This window comes from Ranitomeya variabilis, chromosome 5 (assembly GCF_051348905.1).
Source record: "Ranitomeya variabilis isolate aRanVar5 chromosome 5, aRanVar5.hap1, whole genome shotgun sequence".
Lineage (NCBI taxonomy): Eukaryota > Metazoa > Chordata > Amphibia > Anura > Dendrobatidae > Ranitomeya > Ranitomeya variabilis.
In genome coordinates this window covers 87,144,510-87,166,261 of record NC_135236.1, presented here as the reverse complement: position 1 = coordinate 87,166,261, position 21,752 = coordinate 87,144,510, and the positions used below count along the sequence as shown (strand labels likewise).

The 21,752-nt window shown below is 45.9% G+C and overlaps 1 protein-coding gene across 1 annotated transcript in view; it reads left to right on the top strand.

Annotated features, from left to right (window-relative positions):
* Positions 1 to 21,752, top strand: part of LOC143773362 (zinc metalloproteinase-disintegrin-like berythractivase) — a 120,418-nt gene that overhangs the window by 13,203 nt on the left and 85,463 nt on the right. The window contains exon 6 of the mRNA XM_077260838.1: positions 21,402 to 21,478. Within this exon, the coding sequence (XP_077116953.1) occupies positions 21,402 to 21,478 (77 nt within the window). The remainder of the gene's footprint in view (positions 1 to 21,401; positions 21,479 to 21,752) is intronic.

Below are 21,752 nucleotides of genomic sequence, written 5' to 3'. Positions count from 1 at the left end.
GTCCCTCACTCAGTCTGTCCACTAAGTGAAATACCACCCACATGGCAGGCAGCTTGAGCCTTTTCCAGATGTCACTCCCTCATGGTGACTCCGGGCTCTGGTGCCTACGGGTGTCAGCTAGGGCCAGGAGACCTGCAATCTCCTGTCCTCTGGATTTGATTGTGGGGCCTGAAGTTGCCAAACAAACATGGTGTACAGTATTTGGCTCTGAGTCCGGGGGGAGCTCAGTCGCAGCTCATATCCCCCAGATTTTCCTCACTTCTTGCCTCTTCCTCTTTCACTGTCTGCTCTGAACTGACTAACCCCGCCTCCAGGCCAGAATTTATAGGGAAGTTCCCCTAAAACAGGTGTTAGAGCTCCCTCTTCTGTTCTGGAGTCAGGAAAGGTGTTGTATGCTGATTGTATTACCTGCTAAGAGGATCCCTCTTCCAGGCATGGCATCACTGCCCCTGAGGAAGGCAATGCCACTGTGGCAACAGGACTCCTGGGGTGCCACACAGGCACCTCCGCCAAGCTCCACACCACACAGGATACGGAAACAGGACCCCAAACTCCACAGAAGTAGCAGATTCAGCTCTGACACCAGAGAGCTGCAACTCCTCGGCTGGTCCCCATAGAAAACTCTATCACCAACAGTCAGCTGATGCATCATGTGGGTATTTAAAGGATGGTGGGATTGGTCACCACTCACATCAGCTGACCAGCTACACAGCAGCTGCCAGCAAAGAAACTGACATTAATCCTTGCTGGCACGAAAGCAAAAACAACTTTTAAATTAAAGCAGAGCTAGAGCTGTCACGAATCCAAAAAAGAATCGTTACACTACCCCCCTTTCAATGCGGGGCCTCCGGACCCTTAACACCGGACCTCACCAGAAATGAGGTACGGTGAAGATGCCTCAACGCACAGAGGTGTTCACCCGTGTCTTCCAACTCATACCCTCATTACATTAAGGGGGAAACACCACTCTCCCCTGATCCCTCCTCCTGAGAGGACACCAAGACTCAGGGTTTACTTGTGGTGAGGGTTGAATCCTGCCCCTACTCCCTGGCAGGAACCTTATCTGCCTACACTGGCGATGAAGGTGCAGGTTTAAGAAGGACGGCAGAGACAGTAGCTCCCAGGCAACAGTCTTTACAAGACTGGTCCCAGCTCACTACTTCCCTAGACTGCCAATTTATGACCGGATTGTGTCTCTTCAGCCAGGGAATACCTAAGATGATGGGAGTTTGCATACCTTCCAAGATGTAGCACGACATGAACTCTTTATGAAGAGTCCCTATATGCAGGTTAATATTGTCTATGACTTGGGCCAGACTCCTCTGACTGAGAGGAACAAAGTCCATCACATGAATGGAAATGGGTCTCACCAGCATCCTACCGATCAAACCATGGGTCTGAACAAAGTGAGAATCCACCAGATTGACCCCAGCTTCACTATCAACAGGAACCGGTACCGTCTCAGTCTCCCCACCAACCACCACTTCAACAGAAATGGAAAATTGAGATGTGAAGGTGGAGGAAATGTACACACCCTGGTCACCTCCCTCCATACAACCAGGGGAATGCGGCTTCCAACGACCCAGGAGTAGCATACTGCACCAGGGTATCCTGAAGCCTAGCTGACAGACCGTTACAAAAATGGCCCTAAGAGCAGGGTCAGCTGGCCGGCCCACCTGCTTGATCTTACGGAGTCGAGACTCTGCCAAGGAGACGCCATCAGGATCCCCATACAGCAGCGCCAATGCCGCAAAAAACTCGTCCACCGACTGCAAAGATGGTGAATCAGTCCTGAAGAACGAGGGCAAAGCCTGAAATATAACTTACAGGCCTCCTTAAGACCAAAAATGTATCTCTCCCTCCAGAGAACCTGTCAGGGAGAGAAATCTTGGGTTGCAGCTGAGCCAAGACATGAGCCGAGACCATGAACCCAGACAGCTGCTGAAGCTGCTGTACCACCTGAGACCGTAGCTCCGTTAACTCATCCGTGAGGGTCTGGATCAGGCGAGCCAAAGCCTCTGCTTGCGCCATAGGTTCACGGGAAGAATTGTACAGTTGGTGATAACGTCACGACCACAAGGGTCGGTCCAGCCGATGGCACAACAAACACCAATAACGGGAAAAGTGGGTGGAAGGCCCTAATAGTAAGGAACGAGGGATGGTGCACCTCCTAACTCAGCCTGTGCCTATCCCTAAGCTCCCCTAATGCCCTATGCAGGTCCTTCCCCCGCCGCCATCATGAACCTGGTCCCTAGCTGTCACCTCACTTAACCCTGGCTACTAGTGAACTGGCCGGCAAGGATGCTAGCCTGTTATGATCCTTAGTGGTTGAGGATCACAGATTTTAACCAGCTAAGTAACTGAACATAGAACGAGCTCTAGGGAGGTGGTAACTGGACTGACCGCAATCCTGATCCTATCCAATACACACTAAAAGTAGCCGTGGAACGTTTCCTGAAATCCTAGACGTCTCTTCACGGCCTGAGAAACTAGCTACCCCTAAAGAGAGAAAGCAAGACCTCACTTGCCTCAGAGAAAATACCCCAAAGATATAGAAAGCCCCCCACAAATAATAACGGTGAGTTAAGGGGAAAATACAAATGTAGAAATGAAACAGATTTAGCAAATGAGGCCCGCTAATCACTAGATAGCAGAAGATAGATAGGAAACTGTGCGGTCAGTAAAAAACCCTATGCAAAATATCCACGCTGAGAGTTCAAGAACCCCCACACCAACTAACGGTGTGAGGGGAGAAACTCAGCCCCCTAGAGCTACCAGCAAGCGAGGAATCACATATTAGCAAGCTGGACAGAACTCATCATAAACAAAGAAACATATAGAACGCAGATGAGCAAAATATAAACAAACAGAAACTTAGCTTCTCTTGGAGAGACTGATAACGAATGTAGTCAGGAGAAATCAGAATAGCACTGAATGCATTGACAGCAGGCAACAACTGAAAGTCCAGGTGAGCTAAATAGGGAACCAACTAGCAGATGACGAGACAGCTGATCCCAGCCACAGACCCGCAGAATGACAAAAAGAGCCACCAGAGGGAGCCCAAAGACAGCAGTCACTCAGTACCACTTGTGACCACAAGAGGGAGCCCAAGAACAGAGTTAACAACACTAGCCTCACCACTGCAGATGGTACAAACACAGGGGATAGTAACAAGCGCGAGACAGACAAGGTAAATACACAAGTAACTTAGCTCCAGGCACCACTGCCAAGCTTCACACCGCAGAGGGTATGGAAACCGGACCCAAAACTCCACAGAAGTAGCAGATTCAGTGCTGACACTAGAGATGTTGTGATTTTGCTTTTTGCTCCCTCTAGTGGTCATTAGTGATTTGACTCTGGAGCTTCTGTCTTTTCCTATATCCTCACCTGGGCCGTTAGTTCAGGGGCGTTGCTATATAAGCTCCCTGGACCTTCAGTTCAATGCCTGGCATCGTTGAAATCAGAGCTAATCTGTTGTGCTCTTGTCCTATGATCCTGGTTCCTGTATTTCAAGCTAAGTCTGCTTCCTTGCTTTTTGCTTTTGTTTTGTTTGGTATTTTTGTCCAGCTTGTTCCAATCTGTATCCTGACCTTTGCTGGAAGCTCTAGGGGGCTGGTGTTCTCCCCCCGGACCGTTAGACGGTTCGGGGGTTCTTGAATCTCCAGCGTGGATTTTTATAGGGTTTTTGTTGACCAGATAAGTTATCTTGCTATATTCTGCTATTAGTAAGCTGGCCTCTCTTTGCTGAACCTGGTTCATTTCTGTGTTTGTCATTTCCTCTTACCTCACCGTTATTATTTGTGGGGGGCTTGTATCTTGCTTTGGGGTCCCTTTCTCTGGAGGCAAGAGAGGTCTTTGTTTTCTTCTCCTAGGGGTAGTTAGATTCTCCGGCTGGCGCGAGTCATCTAGCGATCACCGTAGGCATGATCCCCGGCTACTTCTAGTGTTGGCGTTAGGAGTAGCTATTTGGTCAACCCAGTTACCACAGCCCTATGAGCTGGATTTTTGAATCTCGCAGACTTACACGTTCCTCTGAGACCCTGTCCACTGGGGTCATAACAAGAGAGCTGTAACTCCATGGCGGTCGCCAGAGAAAACTCTATCACAACAGTCAGCTGTTGCATCATGTGACTATTTAAAGGATGTCAGCTGACCAACTACACAGCAGCTGCCAGGAAGCTGCCAGCAAGGAAACTGACATTAACCCTTGCTGGCATGAAAGCAAAAACAACGTTTAAATTAAAACAGAGCCAGAGCTGTCACAAATCCAAAAATGAATCATGACAGATGCATTCATGTGCTAATGGTGGTTCTGGTGACATATTCATGTACTGTTGGTGGTTTTGGTGACATTCATATACTGATGGTTGTTCTGATGATGCATTTATTTACTGATGATGTTTCTGGTGCAATATTCATGTACTATTGATGGATCTGTAAAACCTTAGGTTTGTTTTGCGCTATGCAAATAATCTCCACCTTCTGATGAGAAAAAAAATTATATTTTTTATATATAAAGCCGACAGCTCTTATATATATATAAATCAGTATCATGCAACTGTTAGCAGTACGTCCACCCACGTAAATTAAAATCAACACGAAAATATAAGAATGGTTGCTATAAAAACAAACCACCAGTCTTGCTTTGACTATATAACAATTCTTTTAAGTACCGCAAGTTCATTAGCAGTTTAATATAGTAAAATGTGTAACGCTAGTCACAGTCAGTACCTCCTTAAATGATGGTGTCAGTCTCTGAAGTGGAGGTGCAATCCAAGATACTGTCCGGATAAAATCCGAGGTGGAAGAAATGTTTCTTCAGGGGTGTAGTCCCGGCCGGTGACTTACACCCCCTAAGCGTCCTCACTGGTGGTGCGCACTAGAAGCCGGTGCACGCTTGGAGCCTGTGGCGCTGCAGACGCCGGAACAGGACCTTGCGTGACGTAGGTGATCACGTCGCTATCCAAAGTAAGGAACGCTGTGTGGACCAGTTCCTACGTGTTTCGAAGATCACGGTCTTCTTCGTCAGGGATGGTCCACTGTCATCAAAGGCTTCCTTATATACAATTACTGTGTCTACTCCAGGTCAAAAAAAAAAAAGGCTTCAATAAACAGTTCAACCTCGCTGTTTAAGCCAATCGGCCTCAGGGTGTCCAGATTAAAAATCCACCTGCTTTCGGCTCTGGACATTTTTTTTTATGTAATCACCTTTCCGCCAATCTGGTTTTATAATTTCCATGCCGGTGATTATAATACCTTTCACCCGTCCATCATGATGATCAGCAAAGTGCTTAGAACGTGGATGTCCACAGAATTTCTTTTTGATGTTTCTAAGGTGTTCAGGAAAGAAATACCGTATTTTCCGGCGTACAAGACGACTTTTTAACCCCTGAAAATCTTCTTAAAAGTCGGGGGTCGTCTTGTACGCCGGGAATCGCCTTGTACGCCGGGTGTATATGGTGGGTGGGGGGGGGGAGGGATCCTGATGACGACGAGGGGGCGTCTCACAGAAAAGTGAGTATCCCCCATTACCTTATCATAGCGCTGCAGCGTGGGGTCTCTGTGCTGGGAGCGGCGGCGGCTGCTGTGCTGTGGCGGCTCCTCTTCTGCAGTGTGGGGCCTCTGGTGCGGTGGCGGTGGCGGCGGCGGCGGCGTATCTTCATGCAGTCGGGGCTCCTCCGGCATCTCAGCCTGGAAGCCCCGCCGGCAACTCCATCGGTACAATGCGCTGGCCTCCGGGAAAATGGCCGCTGCTTAGATTCAGATCTCGTTGAGATCTGAATCTGAGCATGCGCAGCCCCCAGCGGCCGGGCCACCGCATCGCACCTATTGAGCTGCCTCCGGGAAAATGGCCACTGCTCAGATTCAGATCTCGTCTCCCGAGATCTCGGGACGAGATCTGAATCTGAGCAGCGGCCATTTTCCCGGAGGCCACCTGACCGCATTGTACCCATGGAGTTGCCGGCGGGGCTTCCAGTCTTTGAGATGCCGGAGGAGCCCCGACTGTATGAAGATACGCCGCCGCCACCGCCCCACAGCACCAGAGGCCCCACACTGCAGAAGAGGAGCCGCCACAGCACAGCACAGCACAGCACAGCACAGCAGCCGCCGCTCCCAGCACAGAGACCCCACGCTGCAGCGCTATGATAAGGTAATGGGGGATACTCACTTTCCTGTGAGACGCCCCCTCGTCCTCATCAGGATCACTCCCCCCCCCCCAAAAGGCACATATTCACCGGCCCTATAAGACGACATAGGGTGTATAAGAAGACCCCCGACTTTTAAGAAGATTTTATTTTTTAACTGGTAAAGTTGGGGGGTCGTCTTATACGCCCAGTCGTCTTATACGCCGGAAAATACGGTATATCTTGGTACCGTGTTAGCCAATAGATAGAAAAATATTTAGAATTGAGAGTCCTCAGTGGTTGATACCTTTTAATGGCTAACTGAAAAGATGGTAACAAATTGCAAGCTTTCGAGACTACATACGTCTCTTCATCAGGCAAAGACTAAAACAAATTCTGAAGAATCACATATTTATGCACAACATAGTATAGAGAAAAAAAAAACAAAGGGAGAGGGGAAAAAAAACCATGGATAAGCCAGGTGACATGAAGCAGAATTACCATGGGTGATAAACAGTTACGTCCATAAATATTGGGCCAATTCTTAGATAAGGATTGTTTTATTGTCCTGTGATTAGGGTTCATTCACTCTTACATTCAGTGGGCGTTTCGTGCGCCCCACATACAATTTCCCACAAGGACATTTCAGGGAATAAATCACCCCTGCAGTGGTACAGGTGATGAAATCATGGATTTTAAATTCTATCTTCCCATTTGAGATGGTGCATTGTTTTGTCATTTTGAGTGATTTACACATTCCACAATTATAGCATGGGATAAAGCCAGGTTTCTTTCTCCCAATTAAAGAGGAGGAGCCTAATTTCTGGTTATAGGTAGGTATTGAGGGGGCAATCACATTTCCCAGATTCTGACTTTTAGTAAAAATAAACCTGGGGTTAGATGGTATCTGGTCCCCAATTATTTTATCCCCTTTAAGCAAATCCCAGTGTTTACCAACGATTTTTTTAAAAATGTAGGCATTGGTGTTATACTGGGTGATAATGGGGATATCATTTAAGACATTATTGTTATCTTTATTCCTCATGTTGCTCTGGAGCACTTCTGCTCGTAGTTTACACCTTACTACTTCTCTCATATTAGAGAGATGGGACTCATCATATCCCTTTTTTAGAAATTTCGCGGTTAATATATCCGCTTCTAGTTCAAAGTCCTGTGGGCGTGAGCAATTTCTATGTAAGCGGGTAAATTGGCTTTTAGGTATATTTAGGAGCCAACTAGGAAGGTGGCAATTCTCTCTAGATATATAATTCTTCGAGTCCGTAGGTTTAAAATATGTGCGAGTGTGAATAGTGCCATCTTTAATAAAAATGTTTAGATCCAAGAAGTTGATAGATTGTTTGCTAGTAGCTGCAGTAAATTTTAAAAAATATAAATTTTTATTTATCTCTGTTAAAAAATCATTCAAGGAATCTGGACCTCCAGACCAAATAAACACAACATCGTCAATAAAACGATGCCAGAGGACCAGGTTCTCGCGCAACCCACCGTCGTCATAGATGGCAGAGTCCTCCCATTTTCCAACATAGAGGTTGGCATAACTGGGCGCGAACCTGGTCCCCATAGCAGTACCCCACTGCTGGGAGTAGTAGTTCGCCTCGAAATAAAAATAATTGTGAGTTAAAATAAAATAGATGCAGTCTTTAATAAACGTTATTTGTTCCTGAGGAAAAAGTCCTGTTTTGTTTAAAAAATATATTACTGCCTCGCAGCCTTTTGTGTGTTGAATCACCGTGTAAAGCGAGGTTATATCCAATGTACCCAAAATATAGTGCTCCTGCCATTGTACCCCCTCTAAGATTCTCAGGATGTGGGCACTATCTTTCAAATAGGAAGGCACCTTGTAGGTGAGTATCGACATATTTAGAAAGATTCGCTGTTAGGCATTGAATGCCTGAAATTATTGCTCGACCGGGGGGTTAGTTAAATTCTTGCTATTTTTTACTACCTACCTAAGGTACACAAGAATTTAACTAACCCCCCGGTCGACCAATAATTTCAGGCATTCAATGCCTAACAGCGAATCTTTCTAAATATGTCGATACTCACCTACAAGGTATGGTACCTTTACTGCCTTTCTATTTGAAAGATAGTGCCCACATCCTGAGAATCTTAGAGGGGGTACAATGGCAGGAGCACTATATTTTGGGTACATTGGATATAACCTCGCCTTACATGGTGATTCAACACACAAAAGGCTGCGAGGCAGTAACATATTTTTTAAACAAAACAGGACTTTTTCCTCAGGAACAAATAACGTTTATTAAAGACTGCATCTATTTTATGTTAACTCACAATTATTTTTATTTTGAGGCGAACTACTACTCCCAGCAGTGGGGTACTGCTATTGGGACCAGGTTCGCGCCCAGCTACGCCAACCTCTATGTTGGAAAATGGGAGGACTCTGCCATCTATGGTGACGGTGGGTTGCGCGAGAACCTGGTCCTCTGGCATCGTTTTATTGACGATATTGTGTTTATTTGGTCTGGAGGTCCAGATTCCTTGAATGATTTTTTTACAGAGATAAATAAAAATGTATATTTTTTTAAATTTACTGCAGCTACTAGCAAACAATCTATCAACTTCTTGGATCTAAACATTTTTATTAAAGATGGCACTATTCACACTCAAAAAACCAAACTACTATGTATCGGAATCCTAGAAGCAAAGAAAAACCAAAACCAAACAAGGATCCCTAAAATTTAACTTTTAATAGAACAATTTAAAAGTAGACTTTATTTGTCAATAAATATTAAAAGGTAAGAAGGCATCTAATGTACCTAAATCACCCTGTGTCATATACTAATGAACCCTACCTAACAGTGGAGGTAGGCACCCTACTTCACCGCGGTAGGCGCCCCCACTCCTCGAAGGCTCAACCTGTTGTTACCCTAAGAACTCCCTACAATAAAGGAAACCTTGCTGATCATCATGATGGACGGGATTATAATAATCACCGGCTTGGAAATTATAAAACCAGATTGGCGGAAAGGTGATTACATTAAAAAAATGTCCAGAGCCGAAAGCAGGAGGATTTTAAATCTGGACACCCTGAGGCCGATTGGCTTAAACAGCGAGGTTGAACTGTTTGCATTCACTTAATGAAGTTTTTTTTTTGTTTTTTTTTTTGACCTGGAGTAGACACAGTAATTGTATATAAGGAAGCCTTTGATGACAGTGGACCATCCCTGACGAAGAAGACCGTGATCTTCGAAACGCGTAGGAACTGGTCCACACAGCGTTCCTTACTTTGGATAGCCACGTGATCACCTACGTCACGCAAGGTCCTGTTCCGGCGTCTGCAGCGCCACAGGCTCCAAGCGTGCACCGGCTTCTAGTGCGCACCACCAGTGAGGACGCTTAGGGGGTGTAAGTCACCGGCCGGGACTACACCCCTGAAGAAACATTTCTTCCACCTCGGATTTTATCCGGACAGCATCTTGGATTGCACCTCCACTTCGGAGACTGACACCATCGTTTAAGGAGGTACTGACTAGCGTTACACATTTTACTATATTAAACTGCTAATGAACTTGCGGTACTTAAAAGAATTGTTATATAGTCAAAGCAAGACTGGTGGTTTGTTTTTATTGCAAAGATTCTTATATTTTCGTGTTGATTTTAATTTACGTGGGTGGACGTACTGCTAACAGTTGCATGATACTGATTTATATATATATAAGAGCTGTCGGATTTATATATAAAAAATAGAATTTTTTTTTTCTCATCAGAAGGTGGAGATTATTTGCATAGCGCAAAACAAACCTAAGGTTTTATATTTTCTACTGTTGACAATATTGGTGGTTTTTGTCCTGTTTTGCCGCTGCAAAGAATCTTTTCTCCCCTAATATTGCCGCTTTTTGCGCCGACCAATATATACTTGAAAAATCTCCTATTGATGGATCTGGTTCTCTATGTACTGATGATGATTTTGGCTTCATACTCCTGTACTAATGATGGTTCTGGTGATGAATATATCAGCACAATCATCATCACTACATGAATACAGCACCAGAAGTACCATCACTACATGAATATGTCACCAGAACCTGAATACATCACCACCATCAGTTTTGTGAAAGCTGTAGTTGGAGCGCCCCCACACCGCCGCAGGGCCGAGGGGTACCCGGAGCCGGGCCTCTGGGTCTCAGTCCTGGGGTTGTCACGGTGGCTAGACCCGGTCCGTGGCCCTGTCTGTCAGTGGGGGACGTCCGGTGCAATAAGTGGTGGTGTAGCGGTGCAGTTGTGGGGTGCAGGTCGCGGTAAATAACGAGGACACCAGGTTGCAGTCTCTTTACCTCTTTACTGAAGATCTCTGGGTCCTCAGTCCGGAATACGGTTCACCAGGCTGCGCAAGTCCGGCCGGTCCAATGGCACTTCCAGAGTTCTCTTCACAGGTGGAAATCTGTGCCTTCCTGCTTGCGCTATGTGTTGTGGTCCTTCCCTGCTGTGCTTACAGAAAGTCCCCACAACTGTTGTGTCTGTTTCTTAAGTTCCCTCACAACTCGATTAGATGATGTTCTGCTAATCCTCCGTCCCTCCCTGATGTTCTGGTTGGGACGGCACCCGTTTGACGGGTAGGCTCGGAGCTCTTCCGGGACCCTAGAGTCGCCCCTCTCCACAAGTTGCCCCCCAAGACTGCATAGGTGATTTAAGTTAGACAGCCCGCCTTAGACTGACTGTCCTGCCGCTGTTTAGAGTATTGCTTGAAGCTGGATATTATGATACTCTCTCGGCGTTCCGGCCACCGGTTGTGCGCCTCAGTAGGATGTTGCCTCGGTCTTACAGCACGACTCCTACTGGTGTTCTCCTAGTGCTTTGATCTCGTTTCTCACTCAGCACAATCTATCTCGCTTCTGATCCTTCCTTGGGCACCGCCGCTATCCTGAGCAGGCATGGTCCCGTTACGTTCGTTCAAGTTGCCAAGCCTCTGTCAGGATCCCACCCCTGACAGAGACCCTACTGTATCTTCCCCCACAACACCCTCTGACACAAGGTGTTGCCTGGTTCCAACCCAGTCAGCTTCTGACTAACTTCCTGCCTGACCCCCAGTTTACCCACTATGGTGGGGAGTGGCCTAGTGAATAGAACCCTTAGCTCCCCCCGGAGGCCCGGCTGTGAAATGTATTGATGTCTGTGATACCTGATCAGATGAACTCCTTCAGTGCCATCAGACGTACCATAGCTCCCCATAGTGGCGGAGCCACAGTACTGTAACGACCAGGACTCTGGGGCGCTGCACTCCCCCCTGGTTAAACACAGTACTCCGGGACTGGGAAGAAAACAACAATACAAGTTAGCAAAAAGACATACAGTTTTGTTGAGTGCAATAACAGTAAGTATACTTGAACAGGCTTCCCTTTATGGGAGGTAAGGACACTTGAACGTTACAAACATGGTTAAATATCATAGCAACATGCTATAAACAACTCTTCTTACCCAACCGGGTATTCTACTTAGTGCAACATTGTTGAACAATATTTTAACTTTGCCTTTAAGGACTTACACTCGGAATGCACTAAAGACCTTCTTATAATCACATTATAAGGCAGTTTTTAACTTTTTCATTCTCCTACTTTAAATCTGCAGGACCGCCTGTCCTATCGGCACCAGACCTACTGCCTCTCCTTTCTTACAGGACCGCTCCTTTCAGCCCGAGCCTTCTGTCTCTCAACTACTATACACAGTATAGAACATAACATTACTTTCAATTGAAGGGCACTGAGCCATCTCTATATGGCTCCTATGAGGACTCAGGGTTTACCTTCTATCCTCATTACCTATCAACATTATTAAACATTTTCTATTAAACATTAAGCCTTCTCATTATCTTTCTCTTTCCCATGCATGCTGGACACCATGTCTACCTCTACGGGCCCACTGCATCTTTCTGCTATTTTTCATTTTTTTCTTTTCAGGGAACATCATCAGCATTTTCTCACAATTAACCAGTTAAATACATATAACTTACTCATGTAAACATTATTATCACTTTCTTTTCGGTCAAGACATTAATTAAAGCAATACCATTCTTTAGACACACAAGGGAACATCCCCTTTAAGAGGGGACCAAGTCTTTATGAGGTAGCATATCTTCTTAAGCTACCAGTCCATACTCAGCAAAGGTTCCAGTGTGGTATCTTCACAAAGAGTCCTTTTTGGAGTAAAACCAGTAGGGAGCGCCTTTAATAAGGTGCAAACTATATACAAGAAGCGAGTATCATGCACTGTTCATGATTGCGGCAGTTTTTAAAACTCGTGCAAAAACTCAGAAAAAATAAACAAAACAACAACAGGGATCCCGGGTCAACAAAGGGATCCATAAAGAATTAACCCTGGACGGGTTTAGCAGCAAACAGTAAACAAACAGTTAAAGGAAGAACTATTTACATTGTCAAAGCATTTATGCTTACTCATTTGGCGCAGCAGGTGGTTTCCTTCCGGGCCTCACCAGGCCAACGGGCCGCGCTGCCTCACCAGGAAGTGGTTCTGGTCCCAGCAACGACAAGATCCCTCGCCGTGATGCTCTTCTCACCGAGGATCCTGCACTTCCCCAAGGCACATGGTGGGTCCGGGTTCTCTGCTGTTCTGCCGGGTCAGGCTCTTTGGCCTTTTCGGCGGGAGGTTCATTGTCGGATGTTTCAGCGGCGGCCTGGAGCGCAACACATCGCTGGACGCCCCGTGCCATCCAGCCAGCTTCGCCTGTTGCTCTCTTCCACCGGGTGTAAGTCACGGCATCACCGGGCTCTAGGTCGCGAGCAAACCTTCCTCCGCAGTGCTCGACCTCCTTCCGGTCCACGTGGACTTGTAGCGGCTCCCCGATCTCCTGTATAACCCCTCGTCCATATCGGGGGTTGAAGGAGACCACTACACCCCAGTGAGACGATGGGACTTCCACGATGGTGGTCAAATCAACCTGGGCTGCCGGTTGTGGTCGGTTTCGCCATGCAGTCATCAAGCGCCGCAGGTGCTCGGCCTCTGGCACAATCTTCAGGCCTGGTGCCTGCAGTGCACCTTCAGCCGCGGCCGGATCGGGAGGGGCAGGGGACACCGGAGTCAATCGGGCCTCCGTGGGTTGGCCCAGCCGAGCGAGCACGCGGGCCTCGGCCTCCACGCGGCGCGCTAGCTGGCGGGCCTCGGCTGCAGCCACACACTCCTCTGATGGTGGCAAGGGGGGTCGGCCCATCGGTAGCTCCGTAGGGGTCAGTCCCCGCAACACTGACGCATCTGGGGCTGTGTCGGGTGGTGCAGCCTCAGGCTGGATCGGGTCGGCCCCACGCGGTTTTCTCGGTGTCGCCATTTTTCCTCCTTCCTCGGTGTCCTCTTCCCGCGGTCTTTTTCGTGGGCGGCCCCGTCTCCATGGTCTCCACCCTCCAAACAGGATCAGGAGGCGGACCTCGGCTGTTGACGGACACGTCCTCAGGACACAGAAATATTTAGACTGGGCGGCCATTGTGGTTCGCGCTCTCCAGCTTACCTACGCCCACTCCACGCCCCTCTTCTCTTCCTGCGCTCTCCTCAGCGCTGTAATGGCAGCGGATTTTGGCGGCAAATGGCGCAGCACAGTTCTTGCAATAAAGTACAGTCCAAGCACAACAAATCACAGTTCCAAGGCACACATGACCCGATTCTTCAGGCTTAAGTAGATCCTGTTCGTGACGCCAAGTTGGAGCGCCCCCACACCGCCGCAGGGCCGAGGGGTACCCGGAGCCGGGCCTCTGGGTCTCAGTCCTGGGGTTGTCACGGTGGCTAGACCCGGTCCGTGGCCCTGTCTGTCAGTGGGGGACGTCCGGTGCAATAAGTGGTGGTGTAGCGGTGCAGTTGTGGGGTGCAGGTCGCGGTAAATAACGAGGACACCAGGTTGCAGTCTCTTTACCTCTTTACTGAAGATCTCTAGTTCCTCAGTCCGGAATACGGTTCACCAGGCTGCGCAAGTCCGGCCGGTCCAATGGCACTTCCAGAGTTCTCTTCACAGGTGGAAATCTGTGCCTTCCTGCTTGCGCTATGTGTTGTGGTCCTTCCCTGCTGTGCTTACAGAAAGTCCCCACAACTGTTGTGTCTGTTTCTTAAGTTCCCTCACAACTCGATTAGATGATGTTCTGCTAATCCTCCGTCCCTCCCTGATGTTCTGGTTGGGACGGCACCCGTTTGACGGGTAGGCTCGGAGCTCTTCCGGGACCCTAGAGTCGCCCCTCTCCACAAGTTGCCCCCCAAGACTGCATAGGTGATTTAAGTTAGACAGCCCGCCTTAGACTGACTGTCCTGCCGCTGTTTAGAGTATTGCTTGAAGCTGGATATTATGATACTCTCTCGGCGTTCCGGCCACCGGTTGTGCGCCTCAGTAGGATGTTGCCTCGGTCTTACAGCACGACTCCTACTGGTGTTCTCCTAGTGCTTTGATCTCGTTTCTCACTCAGCACAATCTATCTCGCTTCTGATCCTTCCTTGGGCACCGCCGCTATCCTGAGCAGGCACGGTCCCGTTACGTTCGTTCAAGTTGCCAAGCCTCTGTCAGGATCCCACCCCTGACAGAGACCCTACTGTATCTTCCCCCACAACACCCTCTGACACAAGGTGTTGCCTGGTTCCAACCCAGTCAGCTTCTGACTAACTTCCTGCCTGACCCCCAGTTTACCCACTATGGTGGGGAGTGGCCTAGTGAATAGAACCCTTAGCTCCCCCCGGAGGCCCGGCTGTGAAATGTATTGGTGTCTGTGATACCTGATCAGATGAACTCCTTCAGTGCCATCAGACGTACCATAGCTCCCCATAGTGGCGGAGCCACAGTACTGCAACGACCAGGACTCTGGGGCGCTGCATATTTGTCGCATGACAGACGCAAAAACCATCAGACGTATCCCTTTATTTATAAAGGAGGTCTGTTTATTTTCCATTACGGTATTTGCCAAATGCTAGAAACATTAATTGAATTAAATGTCCCTGATTATACTTACGCTTTATTAGTTTCCATAGCTATCCTAAAGTTCAACATTTAATATATAGGACGTCAGGGATGAATATCGCTGTTTATTCCCCTGTATTGTGTAAATGGTCCCCAAAAAATGATTGATTATGCAACATTGAAATTGCACTCCCTGTTAAGTCACATCCCTAAAATACACCACTTTTTTACTTTTGATTAAAAAAAATTTGTGAAAAAGGTAACAATTCTAGTGGAAGTAGTCATCAGAGTTTGCTACCTAACCCATCAGTGGAGAAGGGAGGATGTGCATTAGGGATCCTGTTATCTTAGCCTCTTTTGCTTTGGGGGGTGCGCCATTGGCTTCATCTGTTTAGGGCACCAAAATACTTTGTCCCGGTTCTGTCTCCATCAAAAGTAAAGTTACAATATATGTTGAAATGTGAGGGAGACACATGTAGAACCAGGTATAACAGGCCAAATTAACCCCTGTCCAGCTAAAACGCGGGTATAGTTTTGCCCAGGCCAGAGTATACCCCGGAAAATAAACTGTCCTAGGCTAAACTATACCCATCCTGGCTACAATATATACCTCTATTTTATGAGCCCTTGCACATGAGCTAGGGCAGAAGTTGAAGAGGGGAATGATGTATGTAGGGAAAAGAGACTTCCTGTTTCTACATAGAGCAGAGCAAAGAGAAGAATTTATTGTATTTTTCGGACTATAAGACGCACTTTTCCCCCAAAAAATTGGGAGGAAAATGGTGGGTGCTTCTTATAGTCCGAATGCAGGTTTACCGGTGGTTGCTGCAGCGCTGTATCAGCATCCCTTCCTCAGGGAACCGGCGGTGGCAGAGGTGTGCCGATACTGAGGCTTGGTGTCGGCGGTGAGTGGTGCGGAGTGCATCGTTGGTTTCCCTGCGGCCATCCTCCTGAAGCCGTGGGCCACCAGAAGCAGCGTGAGCAAATGGAGATCTCGGCGGCCCTCGGCTTCAGCAAAATGGCAGCCGAGATCTCAATCTGCGCACGTGCGGCTTCTGGCAGCCATTTTCCTGAAGTCGAGGGCCGCCGAGATCTCATTCTGCGCATGCGCGGTCTCAGGAAGGTGGCTGCCAAGAAACCAGTGATGCACTCCGTTCTGCTCGCCATGGACACTGGGCCGTGGCATCGCCACATTTCTGCAGCTGGTATCCTGAGGAAGAGACCCTGCTCCATGCTCTGCCTCACCGCTGACACCAAACCCGCAGCATCGCACCGCTGGGATACTCTGGGACAGCAGCATTGCCCCACTTCTGCCAACGCCGACTTCCTGAGGAAGGGATCATGCCTCCTGTGACCCCGCTCTACCACCGCCATCCCTCATGTAAGATACCTTAAATTCGGACAATAAGATGGACCCCATCTTATAAAAATCTTTTTTCTGCTATTTTCCACAAAATTTTGAGTGCGTCTTATGGTCCAGTGAGTCTTATAGTCCAAAAAATATTGTACTAGGTAGAAAGGCAAAATGAGCAATTGTCAGTAGACAGTGCTATATACAGTAATATGATGACTGCAATATATTAACAGATTGCAAACTGTGATGGGAAAGCTTTCTTAAGATCAGACTCATTGATGTCTAAAATCATTATAACCGGACAAAATCTAAGATGGAAATAAAATGAGCATATACCCTGCTGTAGCTAAATAAGTAAACAGAAATAGTGCATATAAATAACACAGAGTGCTTAGTAAACACTGGTTTTGATTAAAAAAGCGTAAAAGCCATCACACCAGCGACAATGGGCCGATTGGTCATTACCTAGTAACACCCTCCTTTGCAAGTATCAGCATGTAAATGCTTTTTGCAGCCAGACAAGAGTTTTCAATACTTCGTAAATTCTTCCAGTTCTGTGAGATTCCTGGGTCGTCTTGCATGCACTGCTATTTTGAGGTCTAGCCACAGATTTTCAATGATGTTCAGATCAGGAGACTGTGAGGGCCATTGCAAAACCTTCAGCTTGCGCCTTTTGAGGTACTCTATTGTGGATTTTGACATCTGTTTAGGATCATTCATTATTCATTTGTAGAATCCATCCTCTTTTTAACTTCAGCTTTTTTACAGATGGTGTTATGTTTGCATCAAGAATTTTAAATTGAAGTTTAATTGAAACCTTTCTTCCCTCTACCCGTGAAGTGTTCCACTTGCCAGTGGCTGCAACATAACTTCAAAGTATGATTGATCCAGCCCCATGGTTAATGGTTGTCGAGATGTTCTTTTCCTGAAATTCTGTGCCATTTTTTCTCCACACATACCTTTGAACATTGTTTGGCCAAAGAGTTCTATTTTAACCTTATCGGTCCGCAGGACTTGTTTCCAAAATGCTTCAGACTTGTTTAGATATTCTTTTGCATACTTCTGACGCGGAATGTTATGGTGAGGATGCAGAAAAGGTTTACTTCTGATGACTCTTCCATGAAGGCAGGTGTCTCTGAACAGTAGAACAATGTACCACAACTCCAGAGATAAATCTTTCTGAAGGAATTTTGCAGTCTAGCGGGGTTTTTGATTTGCCTCCCTAGCAATCCTATGTGCAGCTCTCACTGAAATTTTGCGTGGTTTTCCAGTCCTTATCCTGACCTCTAATGTTCCTGTTAACTGTCATTTCTTATTTACATTTTGAACAGAGGAAAGGGCAAATTGAAAATGCTTTGCTATCTTCTGTTTTGTGGGCCTCCACCATTTTCATTTTCAGAGTGCTATGCATCTGCTTAGAAAAACCCATGGCTGCTGTTTTTTGGCACAAGGTTAGAGAAATTTTTATAAAGCAGGGAAATTTTCATCACTTGGCCTTTCCTAAAGATGTTAATGAACAATCCATAACCCTAACATGCTAACGAAGGTCTGAAACCTTGGGCAAAGTTATCTGAGCACACAACTCTCCAAGAGTGCCCAAACTTTTGCATTGAGCCATTTACATTTTTAAATTGTATAAGATGAAAAGAAAATATTTTTTTTTGCCAAAAATACAAAATAAATGTGTCATCTTTAACTTTAGCACTTTTAGAGATAATTTCATCTTCAACTTGCTTAACTGTTCACAATAACAATATTTTGACCAGGGGTACACGTTCTTTTACATGCCACTGTATATACAGTCATATGAAAAAGTTTGGGCACCCCTATTAATCTTAAGCTTAATGTTTTATAAAAATTGTGTTTTTTTGCAACAGCTATTTCAGTTTCATATATCTAATAACTGTTGGACACAGTAATGTTTCTGCCTTGAAATGAGGTTTATTGTACTAACAGAAAATGTGCAATCTGCATTCAAACAAAATTTGACAGGTGCATAAGTATGGGCACCCTTATCATTTTCTTGTTTTAAATACTCCTACCTACTTTTTACTGACTTACTAAAGCACTTTTTTTGGTTTTGTAACCTCATTGAGCTTTGAACTTCTTAGCCAGGTGTATGCAATCATGAGAAAAACTACTTAAAGTGGCCACTTGCAAGTTGTTCTCCTGTTTGAATCTCCTTGAGTGGCATCATGGGCTCCTCAAAACAACTGTCAAATGATCTGAAAACAAAGATTATTCAACATAGTTGTTCAGGGGAAGGATACAAAAAGCTGTCTCAGAGGTTTAACCTGTCAATTTCCACTGTGAGGAACATAGTAAGGAAATGGAAGAACACAGGTACAGTTCTTGTTAAGGCCAGAAGTGGCAGGCCAAGAAAAACATCAGAAAGGCAGAGAAGAAGAATGGTGAGATCAGTCAAGGACAATCCTCAGACCACCTCCAGAGATCTGCAGCATCAACTTGCTGCAGATGGTGTCACTGTGCATCGGTCAACTATACAACGCACTTTGCACAAGGAGAAGCTGTATGGGAGAGTGATGCGAAAGAAGCCGTTTCTGCAAGCACGCCACAAACAGAGTCGGCTGAGTTATGCAAAAGCACATTTGGAGAAGCCAATTTCTTTTTGGAAGAAGGTCCTGTGGACTCATGAAACCAAGATTGAGTTGTTTGGTAATACAAAAAGGCGTTATGCATGGCAGCAAAAAAACACAGTGCGTTGTATAGTTGACCGATGCACAGTGACACCATCTGCAGCAAGTTGATGCTGCAGCTCTCTGTAGATGGTCTGAGGATTGTCCTTGACTGATCTCACCATTCTTCTTCTCTGCCTTTCTGATGTTTTTCTTGGCCTGCCACTTCTGGCCTTAACAAGAACTGTACCTGTGTTCTTCCATTTCCTTACTATGTTCCTCACAGTGGAAATTGACAGGTTAAATCTCTGAGACAGCTTTTTGTATCCTTCCCCTGAACAACTATGTTGAATAATCTTTGTTTTCAGATCATTTGACAGTTGTTTTGAGGAGCCCATGATGCCACTCTTCAGAGGAGATTCAAACAGGAGAACAACTTGCAAGTGGCCACTTTAAGTAGCTTTTCTCATGATTGCATACACCTAGCTATGAATTTCAAAGCTCAATGAGGTTACAAAACCAAAAGAAGTGCTTTAGTAAGTCAGTAAAAAGTAGGTAGGAGTATTTAAAACAAGAAAATGATAAGGGTGCCCATACTTATGCACCTGTCAAAGTTTGTTTGAATGCAGATTGCACATTTTCTGTTAGTACAATAAACCTCATTTCAAGGCAGAAACATTACTGTGTCCAACAGTTATTAGATATATGAACCTGAAATAGCTGTTGCAAAAAAAACAATTTTTATAAAACATTAAGCTTAAGATTAACCCCTTTCTGCCAGCTGACGGAATAGTACGTCAGCTGGCAGATCCCCTGCTTTAAGGTGGGCTCCGACGCTGAGCCCACCTTAAAGCCGCGACATGTCAGCTGTTTTGTACAGCGCCCGCGCCCATTAACTAGTTAAATGCCGCCGTCAAGCGCTGACAGCGGCATTTAACTAGCGCTCCCGGCCGCGCGGCCGGAAGTGCTCGCACTGCTGACCCCCGTCACATGATCGGGGGTCAGCAGTACATCGCCATAACAACCAGAGGTCTCCTTGAGACCTCTATGGTTGTTGATGGCCGAATGCTTTGAGCGCCACCCTGTGGCCGGCGCTCAAAGTACACGACCATTTCTGCTACATAGAGGTGATCTGTATTTCACCTCGATGTAGCAGAGCCGATCGAGTTGTGCATGCTTCTAGCCTCCTATGGAGGCTATTGAAGCATGCCAAAATTAAGAAAAAAAAGTGTTTAAAAATATTAAAAAAATAAAAAAAATATAAAAGTTCAAATCACCCCCCTTTTGCCCCAATCAAAATAAAATAATAAAAAAAAAATCAAACCTACACATATTTGGTATCGCCGCGTTCAGAATCGCCCGATCTATCAATAAAAACAAAGGATTAACCTGACCGCCAAATGGATTAGCGAGAAAAAAATTCAAAACGCCAAAATTACATTTTTTGGTCGCCGCGACATTGCATTAAAATGTAATAACGGGCGATCAAAAGAACGTATCTACACCAAAATGGTATCATTAAAAACGCCAGGGTGGCACGCAAAAAATAAGCCCTCACCTGACCCCAGATCATGAAAATTGGAGACGCTACGGGTATCGGAAAATCGCGCAATTTTTTTTTTTTTTTTTTTTTTTAGCAAACTTTGGATTTTTTTTTCACCACTTAGATAAAAAATAACCTAGACATGTTAGGTGTCTATGACCTCGTACTGACCTGGAGAATCATAATGGCAGGTCAGTTTTAGCATTTGGTGAACCTAGCAAAATAGCCAATCAAAAAACAAGTGTGAGATTGCACTTTTTTTGCAATTTCATCACACTTGGAATTTTTTTCCCGTTTTCTGTTACACGGCATGGTAAAACCAATGGTATAGTTCAAAAGTACATCTCGTCCCGCAAAAAATAAGCCCTCACATGGCCATATTGACGGAAAAATAAAAAAGTTATGGCTCTGGGAAGGAGGGGAGCGAAAAACGAAAACGAAAAAACGGAAAAAGCTCCGGGGGTGAAGGGGTTAATAGGGGTGCCCAAACTTTTTCATATGACTGTATACCAGGCAGCACAATGGCTCAGTTGTTAGCACTGCAGCCTTGCAGCGCTGGGGTTCCACCAAGGTCACCATCTGCAAGGAGTTTTAATGTTCCCCATATTTGCGTGGGTTTCCTCCGGCTTCGCCGGTTTCCTCCCACACTCCAAAAACATACTGATAGGGATTTTAGATTGTGAGCCCCAATGTGGACAGTGCCCATAATGTCTGTAAAGCGCTGTGGAATTAATAGCGCTATATAAGTGAGTAAAATAACTAAAAATAAATAAACATATATACTGTATATACATATAGATTTCTAAAAAATCTCTCTCTCTAGGATCATTGCAACTACCAAGGGTATGTAAAGCATGAGAACGACTCAATGGTTATCCTCAGCACATGTAACGGGTTAAGGTATTTATCTAATCTAATTTGTCTTTCTACACTATATAGACAAAAGTATTGGTACAAATGTCTCAATCTTTGAATCAGGTTGGTCCTTCATTGCCATAGCCCCCGCTGTATAATATCCGGTTCCCCGCCATGCCAGCTGACTTTACTAATATATGACAGAATGGCGGGTGGTAAAGATCTCACTGATACCAGCACGGTCCTGTAATAAGAGTCACTGGTATAACAAGTCAGATCGTAACCTTTCTTTCTCTTAAATATTTCACTATCACTTGTA